General features: G+C 39.2%; 1 protein-coding gene across 5 annotated transcripts in view; it reads right to left on the bottom strand.

Annotated features, from left to right (window-relative positions):
* Nucleotides 1-20,070, bottom strand: part of AASDHPPT (aminoadipate-semialdehyde dehydrogenase-phosphopantetheinyl transferase) — a 76,622-nt gene that overhangs the window by 20,963 nt on the left and 35,589 nt on the right. For 3 of the 5 annotated variants that reach the window (XR_004959283.1, XR_004959284.1, XR_004959285.1), the window contains 2 exons: nucleotides 3,970-4,135; nucleotides 1,401-1,497 (listed from right to left, as the gene is read on the bottom strand). The exons of 1 other annotated variant lie outside the window; for it this stretch is intronic. Coding sequence is in view for 1 of the 4 variants with exons in the window: in XM_036259281.1 (XP_036115174.1) it covers nucleotides 1,490-1,497 (8 nt within the window). In the remaining 3 variants the exon portion in view is untranslated. Of the gene's footprint in view, nucleotides 1-1,400; nucleotides 1,498-3,969; nucleotides 4,136-20,070 lie in introns of those variants that run through there. One more of the 5 variants, XM_036259281.1, reaches the window with a different exon arrangement.

A 20,070-nucleotide genomic window follows, 5' to 3' on the forward strand; every position in this document is an offset into this window, starting at 1 on the left:
CATATTCATTTGGCAGACTAAGTCTCTACTTCTAGTTCTGAAATCTCACCAAACCTCCAGCCTTATATTTTCAAACTTCTGTTAGGAAATCACCTGACATTTTGCTGGCTTCTCCAAAGGAGTGCACCCAAAAATGAAACTCACCAGACTCTCACAAAGCTGCTCATTCTTCTAAATTTTCCTACAGTACAAAGCTCCCGGACACTCATACTCAAGGTCTAATTCATTGACAAAAATAAATACTAACTGAACATCTGTTATATGCCAGGCACTGGAATCTGTGACAGCTACTGGATACACATTCTTGCCACAGTTGCTTTTGATTCCTTTTTTAAATTCTCCAATTAATTGATCAGCTCTAACAACGTTATATCTTTAGATCCATCCTATCCTAAGTATGCCAATTTCTACTATTCAAACTCAGACCTTCATGATTCCTTTAATGATTACTATTATGGCTTCTTAATGGGTTGCTTTTCTCCCTCCTTTCTAACTCATTTTACAATCCTTCACCAGGTTAACCTTCTCAAAGCACAGTGGTCACTGGTCACAAGCCAACATGATGAAGTAGAAGGACAGCCGCATATTGACTACCTGTGTGAAACCTTGCAAATAACTTACTGTTCTTTCCTTGTAAAATGACACCTTTCTCACCAGGATGATGTCCAGATTAGTGAAATGATAACATTGTTCCAAGTACTTAATGCATATTACTTCACTATATCCTTACACCAACATTATGAAGTATCACTAGTATTTTCCTTTTGTAAATAAAAAAAAACGAGGCACAAAGAGAAAATAACTCACCCACTGTCATAATGCTAGAAAGCAGCAAAGCCAGGACTGTGTGTCCCAGGCTGTCTGACTCTAGAGTAAAGGCTCTTGCCTAGTGCTTAGTAGGCACACAAAAAATTTAGCTCCTGCCTTCTTCACAATATACGAGCAAATTTTTCCCTCTTTGGGTAAACTAGATAAAATTAGGTTCCTGACCTTTGCAACTGAAAGAGTTTTAATTAATAATCTACACAATGGTTGAGTTCACCTTTGATGAATATTACGGAGGCACAGGAGGGTCTCTGCACACCAACAAATAAAGCGTTTTTATGGAAAACATGTAACTTATTAATACAAATACATGCAAGACATTTTGCTTAATGGAACTGGAACAAAGCATAGAAAAATTAACAAAAGCATATTTCTCGAATATATGCTCTAAACAAACTCAGACGTTTACTCAAAAACATAAAATTTCTAATGATCATAGTCTACAGTGTATAGGTTTGATTTTGAGCTTCCATTCTAGCCTAATATTGCTAGGACATCATCTGGAATGTCAACTGTCACTAAGCTAATACACTTAAACTTTACAGGTCTTTAATCTATACCTGCTCATTCACTCACCAGCCAGAGAAAAGCTCATCATGCTCATGGTGTCTTCAGATTATCAGATAAATACTTCATTCAACCAGAGCTTTGTCTATTATTCTTCTTAGCATCCTAAAAACAGAATGGTACTTTTACTTCTCCAGTCCTGTCCTCCAAAGCCATAGAAGGGACTCACAGCTCAGCCCAGGAGCACTCTCAGCACCTGTCTTCATCACACAGGACTTCTGGGAGCCTTTGTTTAGACTGCTCAGGTATATCTTGATCTTTATATCCTCAGACTTTGCACTGCATGTACTGAATTTCTTTCTGAAGCATACATTGTGTTAAATAGTGTCAGCTCTGCTTGGCAGTGTAGGCAGAGAATCCAGCATAGGAGAAATGCCTTTTAAATTTTTTTGCATAGAGTTTCTGCATATAAAGATGATAAACTAGCTAGCTTTACAAAAATATTGTATAAAAGTAAGCCACCAAAATGAGTATAATACAAATCAGATGAAACAAAAATGCACTTCAGTGTATCTAATTTTACAGGACATTAACATAATGGGTTTTCAATGCTCAAGATAAAATAAATAAAAATAAATAAGAAGTCCCGAAGTTTGAATACTGATACTGAAACAGTGTCTCTCCATTCGTTGCTACTATGAGTAGAGGATGCATAATGTTGAGCTGGATACGTAGTGTAGATTAGAATTAATCTTTGGGCTGGCAGATGGCTTTTTATTTTTATGCATTTTATTTAGATTTTTCTCATCTCTGAAGTCAGCTTCATTAAGATGTATGAGCTTTGTAAATACTACTAAAGCTTTTATTGCACCACAGAGGTGCCCTGTGGAACAGCCAATCCCTGTTTTGGGCAAACTGACAAACAAGTAACGTAGTCACTTCCATGTAACCTGACAGAGAGTGGAGCTGTCCATGAATCAACTCATCTTTTCTGGACAACAGCTATGTATTAATTTACCTGTTTGTGGATGACAAACAAGTACATCAAAAGGATGAAGTATCTCATTTAAATTAAATTAAATCTTCCTTTTTGATCCATAGGAGATTCAGGCAAAGCTGGAGAAAAGACTTTTAAGTAATAATACTAATCTTTATTAACCATCAAAGTAATTGACTGCTTAAAATCCTTTCAATGGCTTTCAATAATCTAAAGCATAAAATTCAAATCCCTTAGCCTAATAAATTATTGATGCCATCGTCCTACTTACCACACACTTCTCTCGTGGCAGCCAATTTATGAATCTTAGAAGCTAATTATTCTTCCAACTGAACCGCCAACACCCGGTGGAGAGAGCCTGTTCCCAGAGGTTTCCTAACTCGGTGCCTCTGCCTCCCTCCTCCCGTTAGCCCAACAAGTAACAAATACTTTCAGGAATTAGGCCAGTTAGACCTAGAAAACAACAAATAAATTTCTAGAACAGTTACTGTTCTAGAAAGATTTAAAAAACCTAACAGAACAATAACGAATAAGGAGACTGAAGCAGTAATTAAAACAAACAAACAAAATCAACCCACAGAGAAAAGTCCAGGACCACATGCTTTCACTGATCAATTCTACCAAACATTTAAAGAAGAATTAATAGCAATTCTTCTCAAACTCTCCCCCCAAAAAAAGTTGAAGCGGAGAGAACACTGTGAAACTCATTTTACAAGGCCAACAGTGCCCTAATACCAAGCCAGATAAGGCAACTGTAAGAAAAAAAATTGCATGCCCTGGCCGGTTGGGCTCAGCGGTTGGAGCGTCGGCCTGTGGTACAGAGAAAGAAAAAAAATTACAGGCAAAAATCTCTGATGAACATAGATGCAAAAATTCTTAATAAAATAAATTCAACAACACAGTAAAAGGATCATAAACCATGATCAAATGAGGATTTACCCTTAGGATGAAAGAAAGATTCAATATACACAAATCAATAAATGTGATACACACAATAACAGAATGAAGGATAAATATTATGATTATCTCAATAGATGCAAAAAAATTAACAAAATACAACATCTTTTCATGATAAAAAGCCTTAAACAATTGGGTGTAGAAGGAATGTACTTCAACATAATAAAGGCACATATGACAAACCCACAGCAACATCGTACTCGGTGCTAAAAATAGAAAACTCTTGCTATAAGATCAGGAACAAGACAAGATGCGCCCTCTTACTATGTCTATTCAACATAGTACTAGAAGTTCCACCAGAGCAATCAGGCAAGAAAAAGAAAAATATATGGCATCCAAACTAGAAAGAAAGAAATAAAATTTTTGTAGGTGACGTGATCTTATACACAGAAAACCCAAAAGCATCCACAAAAAACAAAAAAACTGTTAGAATTAACCAATGAATTCCGTAAAGTTTCAGGACACAAAATTAACATACAAAATAAGTTCTGTTTCTATACACTAATAATGAACTACCTGGAAAATAAATAATCCCATTCACAATAGCATCATAAACAATAAAATAGGTAGGAGTGAATTTTGTTGGTTTGTAAAATGACCCCTGCACACAGAGGGCAATGAGAGACTGAAGAAGCAATCATTTCAGATTGGTAGGAGCAGGTTTGATAAGCAAGGGAACTTACTTATAAGGCTTATCTTCAGTGGCCACAAGACAAGTAGACCTTCGCAGGCACCCACAGAATCATAAAAGTTTATGTAGAAGTCTTAGCCGGGTTCAGTCACATATTCATTCCAGATGAATATGTGACACATTACTCTCTTCAGGCTGTGTTCTTAAAGTGTCTTTAGCTGTGGGAACAATGGGCAGAATGTACATTCCAAGGTCAGGAAGTGGGTGTGGGTCCTCCAATTGCCCGCTTCAACTTGGGGGTCAACCTGGCAGTTATATGCTCTCCATAATCTCCTCCAACAGTCCACCTTTCATGATTGTGTCTTACAATATTACACACACACACCCCCTTTCTCCATGTGCCTTGAGTGGTGAGCAAGGGGTTTCACTAGCAGGGAGGTGGCTTATTTGGCAACTCTCTGGCTACTGGAGGCAGATACCACAGCAACAATAAAAGCACATGTAAGAAAAAACACAGATTAAGGTAATGATTCCCAAAATAAATGACCGTTCTTTTCCACCAAGAGCCCCATGATCTGAACCACTGAGTTACTAGGTCCCCTAGGCAGGAAGTCAGATCACTCAGGGCATTCATTTGTGTCATTATGTAATTTAATAAGGATGGTGCATGAGCAGACTCATCACAACATTCTGTTCAGATAACGGCACAGGTGCCTCCCTGCGAGGCAGTAATGATGTCCCAGGCCATTCGTTCTGAAGGGTGGCTTTTCTCATTAGAGACACCTCAGTGTTCAGTAATGATGGGCTTTGCTGGCTATCGTTTAAGGCTTGTGGGGTGAATGTAGTAACACTTCTGTATGGCATGTTGCCCTCCAGGCTAGTGGCGGAGAAAAAGTCAATAAGCCAAATAACTGTACCAGTGGGAAACAGAACATATCCACCGGGCCCTGCGGAGAGGAAGGTTGGTAGCTGTAAAAACTTGACCTGGTTGTGCACACTACACACATTGGCGGGGGGATACAGCACCATCAGGCATGAGGAGATGAACTGAGGCAGGAGATGCCAGTCCTGAACTCCCACCTTTTCCCCTCTTTCAGTGGGGCATGTTTCATTCCAGGTATAGTGCACTGAACAGGGCCGGCTTGCAGCAGGACAATGGGAATCCAGTGGAGATAGAGTAGTTCCTGCTCACAAAGGGTGCAAAGTAATTCACTTATCCAGGTAGGATGTCCTATTGCAAATTCCAGAAGATAATACCTTTCTTAGGTGTAATGAGACTTGGTGTTCTCCCCAGCATAGCTCATTGATCTACGGTGAGAACCGGGGCAATGGCTATTTCCCATGACTTCCACATCTTGACCGCACTGGGTGTCTCAGCAGGGGTTCCCAGTCTGGCACATGGGGCAACAGGCATCCCACCCAGGAGCTCTTCCAGTGTACCCAATCTGCTGTATTTACCAAAAGGTCAGTTTCTAGGACTCATACCTGGGCGAGGGAATTAGCCTTCTGATTTCTGTGGGGTAGCAGTACCTTATGAACTGGGACGTAAAAAACAGTGAGGACTGCCTCCGGCTCTCACAGCAAATTCAAACGTCTTTCCACAAATCCTGACCCAACAAGGGCTTTTTTTTATGACCACCCACCCTTCAGCTTCCTGTTGTCTCAGCCATAGGGTTAATCCCTGTAGAACAGCCCAACTGTCAGTGCAAAGGGTTAACGGCCAAGGCTCATAAGTGATCACCAGTCAAATCTCTCTGAGTTAAGACCACTGGCTGCTGCAGTTTGTTGCTGTTTCCATCCAGATGGTTTCAGTATTGAGCTGAATAGCGGAGGCAGTTCATGTGGATAGGTTGCCCAGTCTAGACCCATTAGCAGCAATTCCCCCATTTCCCTCTGTATAGACTATGTAGGCTGCTCCAAGAATAGGGGAGGGGCATTTGAAGGATCAACATACTCTATAGAGCCTAGTAGCACCTATATTTAGAGACAGTGGGCTGCACACTGAAAATTACAAAACTGATAAAAGAAATTGAAGAAGACAAAAACAAATGGAAAGATATCCTGTGTTCATGGATGAGAATAAGTAATACTGTTAAAATGTTTATGCAACCCAAAGCCATCTATATAGATCAATGCAATCTCTATCAAGATTTCAATTATATTTTCAAAGAAACAGAAAAAACAGTCCTAAAAATATGTCTGGAACCACAAAAGACCCTGAATAGGCAAAGAAACCATGAGAAAGAATAAAGCTGGAGGCACCACACTTCCTGATTTCAAACTATATTACAAAGTTCTTACAATCAAAACAGTAGGGTCTGGCATACAAATAGATACATAGATGAATGGAACAGACCAGAGCACAAGAAATATGCCAAGGCCTATTTGACTAACTAATATTTGACAAGGAAGCCAAGAATACTCAATGGGGAAAGGACAGGCTCTTCAATTAACGCAGTTGGACTTTTATATTACACCACTCACAAAAATGCACTCAAAACAGATTAAAGACTTAAATGTAAGACATGACACTGTAAATCTCCTAGAAGAAAATGTAAGAAACAGCTCCTTGACATTGGCCTTGGAAATAATTTTTGGATATGACCAAAAAAAGCTCAAGCAACAAAAAGAAAAGCAAGTAGGACGACATTAAACTAAAAGGTATCTGAACATCAAAGGAAACTATCAACAAGATAAAAAGGCAACCTACAGAATGGGAGAAAATATTTGCGAATTATATATCTGATAAGGTGCTAATATCTGAAAAATACAAAGAACACATACAATCCAATAGCAAATAAAAAACAAACATACAAAAAGAAGTTTTCCAATTTAAAATTGGGCAAAGGACATGAATAGACATCTTCTCAAAGGTTTTTCCAAAGACATACAAATGGCTTACACATACATGAAAAGGTGCTCAACATCACTAATAATCAAAGAAATGCAAGTCAAAATTACAATGAGATATTGCCTCACATCTGTTAGGATGCCTATCATAAAAAAGTGAGAAAAGATCTATTTTTTAAAATATTTTTTCTTTATTGATTTTAGAGAGAGAGGAAGGGAGAGAGAGAAAGAGATGAAAACATTGATGAAAGAGAACATTGATTAGCTGCCTCCTGCATGCCTCCCACTGAGGATTGGGCCCACAATCTGGTCATGTGCCCTGACCAAGAATCAAACCTGCAACCTCTTGGTGCACGGATTGATGCTTCACCAGTGAGCCACACCAGCAAGGCAAGAGATCTATTTTGATCAGCAGCTTATTTTGTTCATGATGTTTCATAAATAAATGAGATCATGTGGTACTTGTCTTTCTCTGACTGGCTTATTTTGCTTAGCATAGTACTCTCCAGGTCCCTCCATGTCGTCTCAAAGGATAAGAGATCTTTCTTTCTTATAGCTGCATAGTACTCCATTGTGTATATGTACCAAGTTTTTCTATCCACTCATCTACTGATGGACACTTGGGCTGTTTACAGATCTTAGCTATTGTAAATAGTGCTGCTATGAACATAGGGGTGCATATATTCTTCCTGATTGGTGTTTCAGGTTGCTTGGGATATATCCCAAGAATTCCATGAAAGTAGGCAATACTGTAACATCTGTAATACTCTCAATAAAGATTTAAAAAGAGATAAGAGGAATTTCAAAATGGTAGCAGAGTGAATAGAAGCTACACAAATGATCTCTCAGGACCAAACTAGAATTACAACTAAAATACAAATATTTCAGACATCATATGCAGCAGAATTTTCACTGATTTATCACCTATGGCAACAGAAACAAAGGAGAAAATGAACACATGGGACTACATCAAACTAAAAAACTTCTGAACAGCAAAATAAACAACCATCAAAATGGAAAGGCAGCCCTGGCCAGTTTGGCTCAGCGGTTAGAGCATCAGCCTGCGGTCCACAGAGACCCGGGTTCGGTTCCCGTTAAGGGCATGTACCTTGGCTGAAGTTTGTCACCGGCCCTGGTTGGGTCGTGTGGGTGGCGGCCACTCAATGTGTCACTTTCACATCGATGTTTCTCTCTCTTCCTCTCTCTCCTTCCCACTCTATCTGAGTAAAAAATGGAAAAATGTCCTCGGGTGAGGATAAAAAAAAAAGGAAAGGCAACTCACTCTATGGGAGAGCATCATTGCCAATGATACATCAGATAAGGGGTTAATTTCCAATATATAGAGAGTGTTCATACAATTCAACAAAAGGAAGACAAAGAACCCAATTAAAAATTGGCAGAGAAACTAAATAGACACCTCTCCAAACAGGACATACAAATGGCCAAGAGACATATAAAGAAATGCTCAACATCACTAATCATCAGAGAGATGCAAATTGAAACAACAATGAGGTATCACCTCACACCTGTCAGAATGGCTGCCATCAACAAATCATCAAACAACAAATGTTGGCGAGAGTGTGGATAAAAGGGGACTCTAGTACACTGCTGGTGGGAATGTAGACTGGTGCAGCCACTATGGAAAACAATATCGTGTTACCTCAAAAAATTAAAAATTGAATTGTCATTTGACCCAGTGATCCCACTTCTAGGAATATACCCTACGAAGCCTGAAACACCAATCAGAAAGAATATATGTACCCTCATGTTCATAGCGGCACTATTTACAACAATATCTAAGATCTGGAAACAGCCCAAGTGTCCATCATCAGACAAATGGATAAAAAAGCAGTGGTACATGTACACAATGGAGTACTATGCAGCTGTAAGAAAGATCTCTTATCCTTTTAAACAACATGGAGAGACCTGGAGAGTATTATGATACCTAAGCAAAACAAGCCAAGCAGAGAAAGACAAATGTCTCATGATCTCACTTATTTGTGGAATATAATGAACATAACAGTCTGAGGAACAAGGTAGACCCAGAGACGTGGAAGTAGGGTAGAGACTGACAATCCTCAGAAGAGGGGGTGGGGGGACAAAAGAGATAAACCACAGAACTTATATGCATGTACGCATAACTGATGTACGTGGACAACAAAGCTGGGGACGGGGTGGGAGATATGGGGAGGAGGATGTCAATGGGGAAAAAAGGAGAAACATCTGTAACAAAAATAAATTAATAAAAAAAGGAAAATCAAACAGTATAAAAAAAGAGACAAGTGTTGGTAAGAATGTGGAGAAAAGGGAAGCCTTGTGCACTGTCGATAGAATGTGAATTAGTAAAGCTGTTATGAAAAACAAACATGAAGGTTCTACAAAATATTAAAAATAGAACTCTCATATAATCTATCTGTCTCACTCTGGGTATCCAAAGGAAACAAAATCATTGTCTTGAAGATATATTTATATGCATCCCCATGTTCACTTCCCCATTATTCACAATAGACAACATATGGAAGCAGCCTAAATGCTAATTGATTGATGAAAGGATTAAAAAGATGTGAGCAATTCCCCTTCCTCATCTTCTTCCCCCACAGGCATGCATCTGTTGAACTCTAAGGAACCCCATGAGACTTGCAACCAGGGGAGCAATGGGCAGCAGCAGCAGCTCATCCTGAGCTAACCCCCTGAACCTGTCTCCAAGACACCCTTTTCTCTGACTTTCTAGTGAGCTGACAGCAGCCCTGCCCAGGCTCATTTCCTTCCTATAACATTTTTAAGGAACCAAAGCAACCCAGCCTAGGTTCTCCTGTTGCTTCTTCAATGCTAATCTCTTTCTTGTTTCACTGTCCCCAGCTTTAATAAATGTACCCGCAAAGTAAAAATTTTTTTAAAAGATGTGATATATAAAATGGAATATTATTCAGCCATAAAAGAGTAAATCCTGCCATTTATGAGAATGTGGACAAAACTTGAGGACATTATGCTAAGTGAAATAAGACTAACAGAAAAAGACAAACATTTTATATCACTTATGAATAGAATCTGAAAAAGTCAAACTCACTCACAGAAACAGAGAGTAATTTTGTGATTGTCAGGGGCCAGAGGATGGGGAAAATAGGGAGATGGGATCACAGGGCATAAACTTTCAATTACAAAATGAATAAGTTCTAGGGATGTAATGTACAGTGTGATAACCACAGTTACTACTACACTGTGTACTTGAAAGCTGCTAAGAGATTAATCTTAAATCTTCTTACCACAAAAAAAGATAACTATGTGAGGTGTTGGATGTGTTAAATGATTGTGGGAATCATTTCACAGTATATACATGTACCAAATCATTGCGTTTTACACCTTAAATTTACACAAACTATTTGTCAATTATATCTCAATGAAGCTGGAAAAAACCAAGTCAAACATTAACTTCTTTATGTAACTTCTCTGTGACTCCTTACCACCCAGTGAGAGTTGACTTAGCCATTTGTTTCCAGACCTACTAGGCTTATGTTGTAATAATAATACCAATCATTCTTTATTGCACTTATTTATTAATATGCCTATCACCCACCAAGCAATTAAAAGCTCTTTGTGGACAGGGACTATATTATTCATATTTATACCTTGGTGAGTAAAGTACAGTTTAATATAATTAGATTATAAATGGGAAATAAACATGAATAATTAATCTTTGCTTCTCCAATAAAATTCAAATGAGGAAAGTTGAATGACTTAACCGAGTTCCAACTTTTCTCTGCTCCGTACGCCGACACTCCAACCACTGAGACAAACTGGCCAAGACGAGTTCCAATTTCTCATGCATCCTTTTAAAAATTCTATTTGAACCCTGTCCTTGAAAGATGGCGGCGAGCAGGACCGGAGGGAGGGTGAGTGTGTGAGAGAGTGAGCGAGTGCGTGAGAGAGTGTGAGTGGACGTGAAGGTGGACGACCAAACCCAAGCAGTGCAGTGACTCAGAGCAGAAGGTCCCTGTGCTGTGGATGGGTGCAGCCAGCTACCACAGTAAGCGGCCCTTCAGGCTCTTCACCCTGCACCAGGGGGAAGTCCCACCATTTTGGAAGATCCCGGGTCTTCCCTGGGAAGAGGCAGTGGGAGTGGCTAGGGACCATCAACCTTAGCCACCAGCACATCTGGCACCATCAGACCAGTGGACACTCTGTATCAACACAGACCGGTGCACAGTAGTGGAGCTGCCAAGGTGCCACTGGTGGAAGCTGCGAGCCCAGCACCATCCCCCATAGTAGCAGCCCGATCAGAGTCCAGATATACCCCCAACAACAGATGCTGGGGAGCAGACATTCATCCCCAGGCAACAGAAGCACAGACCAGAAGCTGAGACCCATTGCCAAAAACTACAGCAAAAGCTGAGCAGGAGTTGAGCCCCACGGGGCAGTAGCACGGCCCAGCTGCCAACAGCGGGACCCGAGGCTCCACAGAGGCCTGTGCAGTTCAGCAGCTCACAAGAGCAGTGGGCAGCTGGAGCCCTAGATAAACTAGCGCAATCCAGCTGCCCGCCCAATGGGACCTACAGGGTGCGGGGACACCAGAGAGGCCTCTGGGACCCAGCAAGGACTGTACCATCAATTACCCACGGGATCTGTGGGGTGCGGAAGCACCAGAGAGGCCTGTGCGACCCAGCAGCCCATGACATAGGCATGAAGCTGGGTCCCCAAAGGGACTGTGCAATCCAGTTACCCGCGGGACCTGCAGGGTGTGGGGGCACCACAGAGGCCTGTGCAACCCACCTACACTCAAGATAGGCTTGGAAGATGTGAAAATGGAGGCGGAGTGACAAACTACACAGACAAACTCCCAGGACCAAACGGGAATTACAACTAAAATAAAGACAAATCGTCAGAAAAAAGCAACAGAAAAGCAGCAGGTCAGGACCATATAACAAGGGACACTGGTAGGATCTGTGGAGGCAGGAGAGGGTGGCAGGCTGGGAGCCCACAGACAGCAGCAGTCTTAGCTGTGAGCAGCTCCCTTGGGGAATAAAGACCAAGCCCGGTCCACAGTACAGAAAGCCAGGACAGAGCACTAAAATAGCCACAGCCACTAACCAGGGAGCTACTGCAGAGGAAGGGCAGACTGGGCTGGAACTCTGTGGGGACAGCCGGGATTTGGAGGGCACTCAGACTTTTTGCTGAGCTGCGGCCACAAAGGACAATGGCCAGTGTGCTCCTTCCCAGAGCTGTGGGGAAAATCAGCAGCCTCCCCACCCCCTCAGAGATTCAGCCGTTCCAAGGTGAGGCAAAGAAATGCAAATGGGGGCTCATTAACAACCAGCATCTATCCCACCCTCTGGAAATCCTCTTGTGCAGAACACCAGGGCTACATTCCTAGGCACTGAGTAACTGAGACTACTAGCCTCCAGGAAAAAGCTAGAGGATAATTGAACCTTTCCTGGGCTTGCAAGTCTACCCAGGAAAGTAAGACTTGACAGTGGTGTTTAACGTGGGCCCACCCAGGCCCATCTAAACCTAGTAGATAGAGCCACAAATAGCAGAACACCAACACCACAGAGAAAATTTGGCAGGCTAAAAAACCCACTGAGATAGCCAAAATGGTGAAACAATGAAAGAAATCCCAAATGAAAGAACAGGAGAACTCTAATGAAGATATGATAAATGAAATGCAGCTAAGCAAATTATCAGAGGTAAGAGTTCAGAGCCATGATCTTGAGGAAGCTCAATGGCATGAGTAAGGACATCAGCATCATGAGTAAAGATATAGAAACATTGAAAACCAACCAAGTGGAAATGAAGAACGACATAGCAGAAATCAGGAACACATTGGAAGGACTAACCAGCACAGTAGAGGAAGCTGAGGACCAGATCAGTGAATTAGAAGACAGGGTAGAAAAAATCAACTGATCAAAAAAAAATAAAAAATAGAAAATAAAAAACAGGAAGATAGCTTAAGAGAACTGTGGGACAACTGGAAACATAATAACATTCGCATCATAGTAGTCCCCGAAGAAAGAAAATGGGCAAGGGTTAGAGAATATACTTGAAGAAATAGTGACAGAAAACTTTCCTAACTTGGTGATGCAAGAAGGCATTCAAGTTCAAAAAGCACAGAGAGCACCAAGTAAGAAGAACCCAAACAGGCCCACACCAAGACACATAGTAATTAAAATGCCAAAAATTAAAGACAAAGAGAGAATCCTAAAAGCAGCAAGAGAGAAGCAACAAGTTACCTACAAATGAAACCCCATTAGGCTCTTAGCTAACTTCTCAACAGAAATGCTACAGGCCGAAGGGAGTGGCATGAAGTAATCAAGGCCATGAAAAACAAGAATCTGATTCCAGTACTACTCTATCCGGCAAGGTTATCATTCGAAATAGAAGATCAAATAAAGAGTTTCCCAGACAAATAAAAGGTTAAGGAAATATATTAACACCCACTCAGCACTGCAAAATATGCTAAAAAGACTGCTGTCATTAGTAGAAGAAATAGGAAGAAAAATACAACCACACTAAACAATAATGGCAATAAATAAGTACATATCAATCATCACCTTAAATGTGAATGGTTTGAAGGCTGCGATAAAAAGACACAGAGTAGCTGACTGGATAAGAAAGCATGATTCATCTATATGTTGTTTACAAGAGATCCACCTCACAACAAAGATTCACATAGATTGAAAGTGACGAGATGGAAAAAAATCTTTCAAACAAACAAAAAGGAAAAAAAAAGCTGGGGTAGCAATATTCATACTGATCAAGTAGATTTCAAAATGAAGACCATAACTAGAGACAAAGAAGACCACTACATAATATTGAAAAGATCTATTCAACAGGAAGGTATAACCTTGGAAAACATATATGCACCCAATATAGGAGTACCAACATATTTTAAAAATATTCTGGAGGACTTCAAAATAGAAATCAACAGCAATACAATCATAGTAGGGGACTTCAACACTCCGCTGACATCACTGGATTGAACATCTAGACAAAAAATTAACAAGGAAACACAGACTCTAAATGAAGCACTAGATCAAATGGATTTCATAGATATCTACAGAGAATTACACCCCAAAAATGAAGAATTCACATTCTTCTCAAGTGCACATGGGACATTCTCAAAGACAGCCTCCATGTTAGGGCACAAACTAAGACTCCACAAGTTCAAGAATATTGAAATCATATCAAGCATATTCTAAGATCACAATGGCATGAAACTAAAAATCAATTGCAACATGAACATGCAAAGCCATTTGAAAACATGAAGGCTAAATAGCATGTTATTGAATAATAAATGGGTTATCAAGAAGATCAAGGAAGAAATTAAAAATGTCCTGGAAACCGATGCAAATGAACACAAAACAACACAAAATCTATGGGATGTAGCAAAAGCAGTTCTGAGAGGGAAGTTCACAGCACTACAGGCCTACTTTAGGAAATAAGAAAGATTTCTAGTAAACTATCTAACCTCACAAATTAAAGAACTAGAAAGGAAACAAAATGAAAACCCAGAGCAAGTAGCAGGAAGGAAGTAAATATCAGAGCAGAAATAAATGACATGGAGACAAAAAAAAAAAAAAAAATTCAGAGGATCAATAAAACAAAGAGCTGGTTCCTTGAAAAGATAAACAAGATTGATGGACCCTTAGCTAGACTCACCAAAAAACAGAGAGAACTCAAATACACAAAATCAGAAATGAAAGAGGAGAAATAATAACTGACACCACAGAAATACATAAAATCATTAACAAATATTATGAACAATTAAACAGCAACAAATTCGACAATCTAAGCAAAATGGACAAATTTCTAGAAACACACAGTCTCTCAAAACTGAACCAGGAAGAGATAAAAAACTTGAACAGACCAATACCAACAAAAGATATTAAAGATGTAATCAAGACTCTGCCAGCAAACAAAAGCCCAGGACTTGACGGCTTCACGGGGGAATTTTACCAAACATTCAAAGAACTAATACCAATTCTCCTCACACTATTTCAAAAAATTCAAGAAGAAGGAAGACTTAAAAACTCGTTTTATGAGGACAGCATAATTCTCATTCCAAAACCAGAAAATGACACTACAAAGAAAGAAAACTACAGGCCAATATCCCTGAAGAACATAGATGCCAAAATCCTGAACAAAATACTAGCAAATCGAATCTAGCAATACATCAAAAAAATTATTCACCATGACCAAGTGGGATTCATCCCAAAGATGCAAGTCTGCTACAATATTTGCAAATCAATAAATGTGATACACCACATAAACAAAATGAAAGATAAAAATTATATGATCCACTGTGGCTCACTGGTTGAGCATCAAACCATGCACCAAGAGGTCGCTGGTTCTATTCCTGGCCAGAACACATGCCCAGGTTGTGGGCCTATTCCCCAATGGCGAGCATGCAGGAGACGGCCAATCGATGTTCTCTCTCATCGATGTTTCTATCTCTCTCTCCCTGTCGCTTCTTCTCTCTCAAAAATCAATAAAAAAATAATAATAATAAAAAAGCATATGATCATATCAATAGATGTTGAAAAAGCATTCGGAAAAATCCAGCACCTGTTTCTGATAAACACGCTCAGCCATCTGGGAATAGAGGGATCATATCTCGACATAATAAAGGCCATATATGAAAGACCTACAGCCAACATCATACTCAATGGGCAAAAACTAAAAGCATTTCCCTTAAAAACAAGACAAAGATGCCCTCTTTTGCCACTTTATTTAACATAGTACTGAAAGTCTTAGCCACAAAATCACACAGGAAGAAAAAATAAAAGGGATCCAAATTGGAAAGGAGAAAGTGAAACTGTCATTATTCGCAGATGACATGATACTATACATAGAAAACCCCAAAGATTCTATCAAAAATTTACTAGACTCAATAAATGAATTTGGCAAAGTAGCAGGATACAAAATTAATGTCAAGAAATCGATGGCATTCTTATACACCAATGATGAACTCACAGAAAGAGAAACTAAAAAAACAATCCCATTTACCATCATGGCAAAAAAATTAAGATACCTAGGAATAAACTTAAACAAAGAGTTAAAGGACCTATTAGCAGAAAACTACAGTTCATTGAAAAAATAAATAGAGAAAGATATAAAAAAGTGGCAGCACATACCTTGTTCATGGATTAAAAGAATTAACATCATTAAAATATCCATACTACCCAAAGCAATCTATAGATTCAATGCAATCCCCATCAAAATATCAATGACATACTTCACAGAACTAGATCAAATACTCCAAAAGTTTATATGGAACCAACAAAGACCCCATGTAGCCACAGCAATCTTGAAAAAGAAGAACAAAGTTGGAGAGATCACATTACCAGATTTCAGGTTATACTACAAAGCCACTGTAATCGAAACAGCCTGGTACTGGCACAAGAACAGGCAGATAGATCAATAGAACAGAATACAAATCTCAGAAATGGACCCAAGACAATATACTCAATTCATATTTGACAAAGGGGGCAAGAGCATACAGTGGAGTAAAGACAGTCTCTTTAATAAATGGTGCTGGGAAAATTGGACAGCTACATGCAAAAAAAAAAAAAAAAAAATGAAACTAGACCATCAACTTACACCATACACAAAAATAAACTCAAAGTGGATAAAAGACTTAAATGTGACCCGTGAATCCATAAAATTTCTAGAAGAAACTGTAGGCAACAAAATTTCACACGTCATACGCAGCAGAATTTTCACTGATACATCACCTACGGCAACAGAAACAAAGGAGAAAATGAACACACGGGACTACATCAAACTCAAAAGCTTCTGCACAGCAAAAGAAACAACCACCAAAATGGAAAGGCAACCCACTGCCAATGATACATCAGATATGAGATTAATTTCCAATATATATAGTGTGCTCATAGAGCTCAACAAAAGGAAGACAAAGAACCCAATTAAAAAATGGGCAGAGGAACTAAATAGACACCTCTCCAAACAGGACATACAAATGGCTAAGAGACATATGAAGAAATGCTCAACATCACTAATCACCAGAGATGCAAATTTAAACAACAATGAGGTATCACCTCACACCTGTCAGAATGGCCGCCATCAACAAATCATCAAACAAGTGTTGGCGAGGATGTGGAGAAAAGAGAACTCTAGTACACTGCTGGGTGGGAATGCAGACTGGTGCAGCCACTATGAAAAGCAATATGGTATTATGTCAAAAGATTAAAAATTGAACTTCCATTTGACCCAGTGATCCCACTTCCAGGAATATACCCTAAAAAGCCTGAAACACCAATCAGAAAGAATATATGTACCCCCATGTTCATACCAGCACTATTTATAATAGCTAAGATCTAGAAACATCTCAAATGTACAGCAGTAGACAAATGGATAAAAAAGCTATGGTACATATACACAATGGAGTACTATGCAGCTGTAAGAAAGAAAGATCTCTTATCCTTTGAGACGGCATGGAGGGTACTGCTGAGTATTATCCTAAGCAAAACAAGCCAAGCAGAGAAAGACAAATATCACATGATCTCACTTATTTGTGGAATATAATGAACATAACAGTCTGAGGAACGGGGTAGCCCCAAAGACGTTGAAGCGGGGTCAGACTGACAATCCCTAGAAGAAGGAGTGTGGGAGAATAAATCACAGAACTTATGTGTGCATGAACAATGGACATGGACAACAAAGCTGGGGACAGGGTGGGGAGGGACGGGGAGGGGGGTATCATTGAGGGAAAAGGAGAAACATCTGTAACAAAAATAAATAAATTAATTAAATAAAAATAAAAATTCTATTTGATTCCACAACAAGACATTACTTAAACACACACACACACACACACACAAAAACAAGCATTATTTCTTTTGTGAACAAGAGAACTAAAACATAACCTGAGGTCACAGTGCTTAAGTATGTAATCACTTTAAAGTCTGAGTGTTGAACACATGAAAGAGCTGTTCATTCTCTTGGGAAAACCCATTTTTAATACAAGCAACTGATTTGTCTCACAAAGGAAATAGCTCCTTATTTTTAAAGAGTCTTCTATTTAGTGGGATGCTTGTTAAAAATGTAGATTTCAAACCTCCGGGGGTCACCCAAATGGATTTGAATCTCTAGGTGAGAACCTAGCAATTCCAACTTTTGCAAGTTTCAGAGATGTTTCCTGAAGTTCGACAACCACTTCTCTACAGCTGTTGGATATGGATAAATAAGTTTATGCTAGGAGACTCAGGTACTACTGGGGGCTAGGATTGTTTTTCCCTCTTTCCTGAGTTCTTAGAACTAGACTTTTTCTTCTCTGATGTAACCCTAATAGCCCAATTATACATGACTTTCTGAACCCTGAATCTTATTATTGCAAAGCATATTTTTTGAGGTTTGCTTTGAAAAGCACTTCACAATGAGGGATTGTCCAAATACTTGCTGGTTTATCTGATTAAGACTCTAAGCCCTTTGATTACATCACACCTGTGCTCCACACTGCACCAGCAGCACTCAGTTTGCTGCAAGGCACAGGTCTACGGGCTTACATCTAATCAATTATAGCAGTAAAGTTTCAGATATATATATATATATATATATATATATATATTCTGAAACACACATACACACACACACACACACACATATTCTTACATATATCATTATAGGGTAATTAATATCAGTAAGTTGATTAATGTAATGTTTTGTGGTGGTAACTTACATGCAGTACCTATTGGAAATATATTGTAGAATCTTTCCTATCAATCAAAGTAATATTATTTTGGTATTTTTAGCAAATTTAATATCGATGTAGAAAGATTTAATGGTTCTCATCTACATCTAATTTACCAAGGTATTATTTTATTCTTTTAGCAATGGAGCCCTAAAGCCATTCAGATCAGACAATAGGTTATGTTAGTTTTATTTTTGGTCCCATGGAACTCCAATCTAAGATGTTTTCTGCAGGTGTTAGAATTAGATCCCTTTGAACAATAACAGAAAGTCTATGGGTTTCTATTTATATCACTAGTCAGTTTCAAGCACTAGCTTTGTATGAGATTAGTGCTGCAAATGCAAGGTAATCCATTTCCAGTGGAGTCAGACAGAGAGAAACCTCATATTCTTTTCTTGTTAGCAAAACGGGCTGTGCTTTGAATGGGCTGAGTTTTTGTTTGCCTTTTCACTAATTTCACTAAAGAATAGATACATAATTTACTTCTACTTGTAAATTTATAAAACGGTAGAAGGGACTTTAGAAGGCAACCTTCATGTTCAAGGTCTGTGGCAGAAATGGGACTACAACCAAGTCTACATTTTCTACTGATGATGCTTTCTCCTGTTCTATAAATCCAGTTCTATTGATTTCGCATATGTGTATTAGATGCCTACTTTGTATATAGGAAATGTCTTTTTAAACATACTTTTTTTAAAAGAATGATTGTCCCAAAATATCTGCCACAAATCCCTCCTTCAATATGACACCATTTTTAAAATAAAGTTTTTGTCAAACAAAATATATAACTAGTAGCAATAACACTATAATTTGAAGGAAATTATTCTTTGTCCATTCATGTACTTATTCAGTCCTCCATTCAATTATGAAACATGTATCAGTAAGAAATGGTTCATACTCTAGAGTGGAGAAAAAGCCTGATTTGAGCAGGTTCTATAGTTAATGAATGAGAGAAACTAAAAACTCAAGTTTTTGCAGAAAACGCAAACAGAAACATGGGACGGTATAAGAGAGGATATGTGGGATCAAGAGAGGATCGTTTTTTGAAATGAGAACAGCAAAATCATGCTTATATGTTTGGGTTATTATGCAATCAAGATGAGGAAACTGACATGTCAAAAAGGTGAGAATTGCCAATGTGACATCCTAAGTAAGGGAACAGAAATTCAAGGTGCAGATGGAAAGGATTGTCTTAAGCAGGAGTATGGGCAACCCCTCTCTTAGCAGCAAGAAGGAAGGCAGTGACAGGAAGCAGATGCCGTGAGGTGGACAGATGTGGTGGATGGAGGCAGATTGGGGAAGGTTTCTTCCGAGAGACTCTGCTTTTCCAGTGGAACAGAACACAAGCAATCAGCTGAGAATAAGGATGAGAATGCTGTGTTAGAGGTTGGAGGAGAGAAGGAAAGGCATGGAACAGTCATCTGGGTGAGTGGACCAAACAAATGTAGTGTGACGGCAGGGCAGCCCTACAGCCCCTTTAATATTTGCGGTCATGAACTTACATAAAGCAGTCAGCTGGAAAAGACAGAGACAACTGAGGAGCTGGGGTAGCTAAAGAATAGTGGAGTGAAAAATAGTAGAGAAGTGAAGATTTGGAGG

This window comes from Molossus molossus, unplaced genomic scaffold (genome assembly GCF_014108415.1).
Source record: "Molossus molossus isolate mMolMol1 unplaced genomic scaffold, mMolMol1.p scaffold_m16_p_13, whole genome shotgun sequence".
Taxonomy (NCBI): domain Eukaryota; kingdom Metazoa; phylum Chordata; class Mammalia; order Chiroptera; family Molossidae; genus Molossus; species Molossus molossus.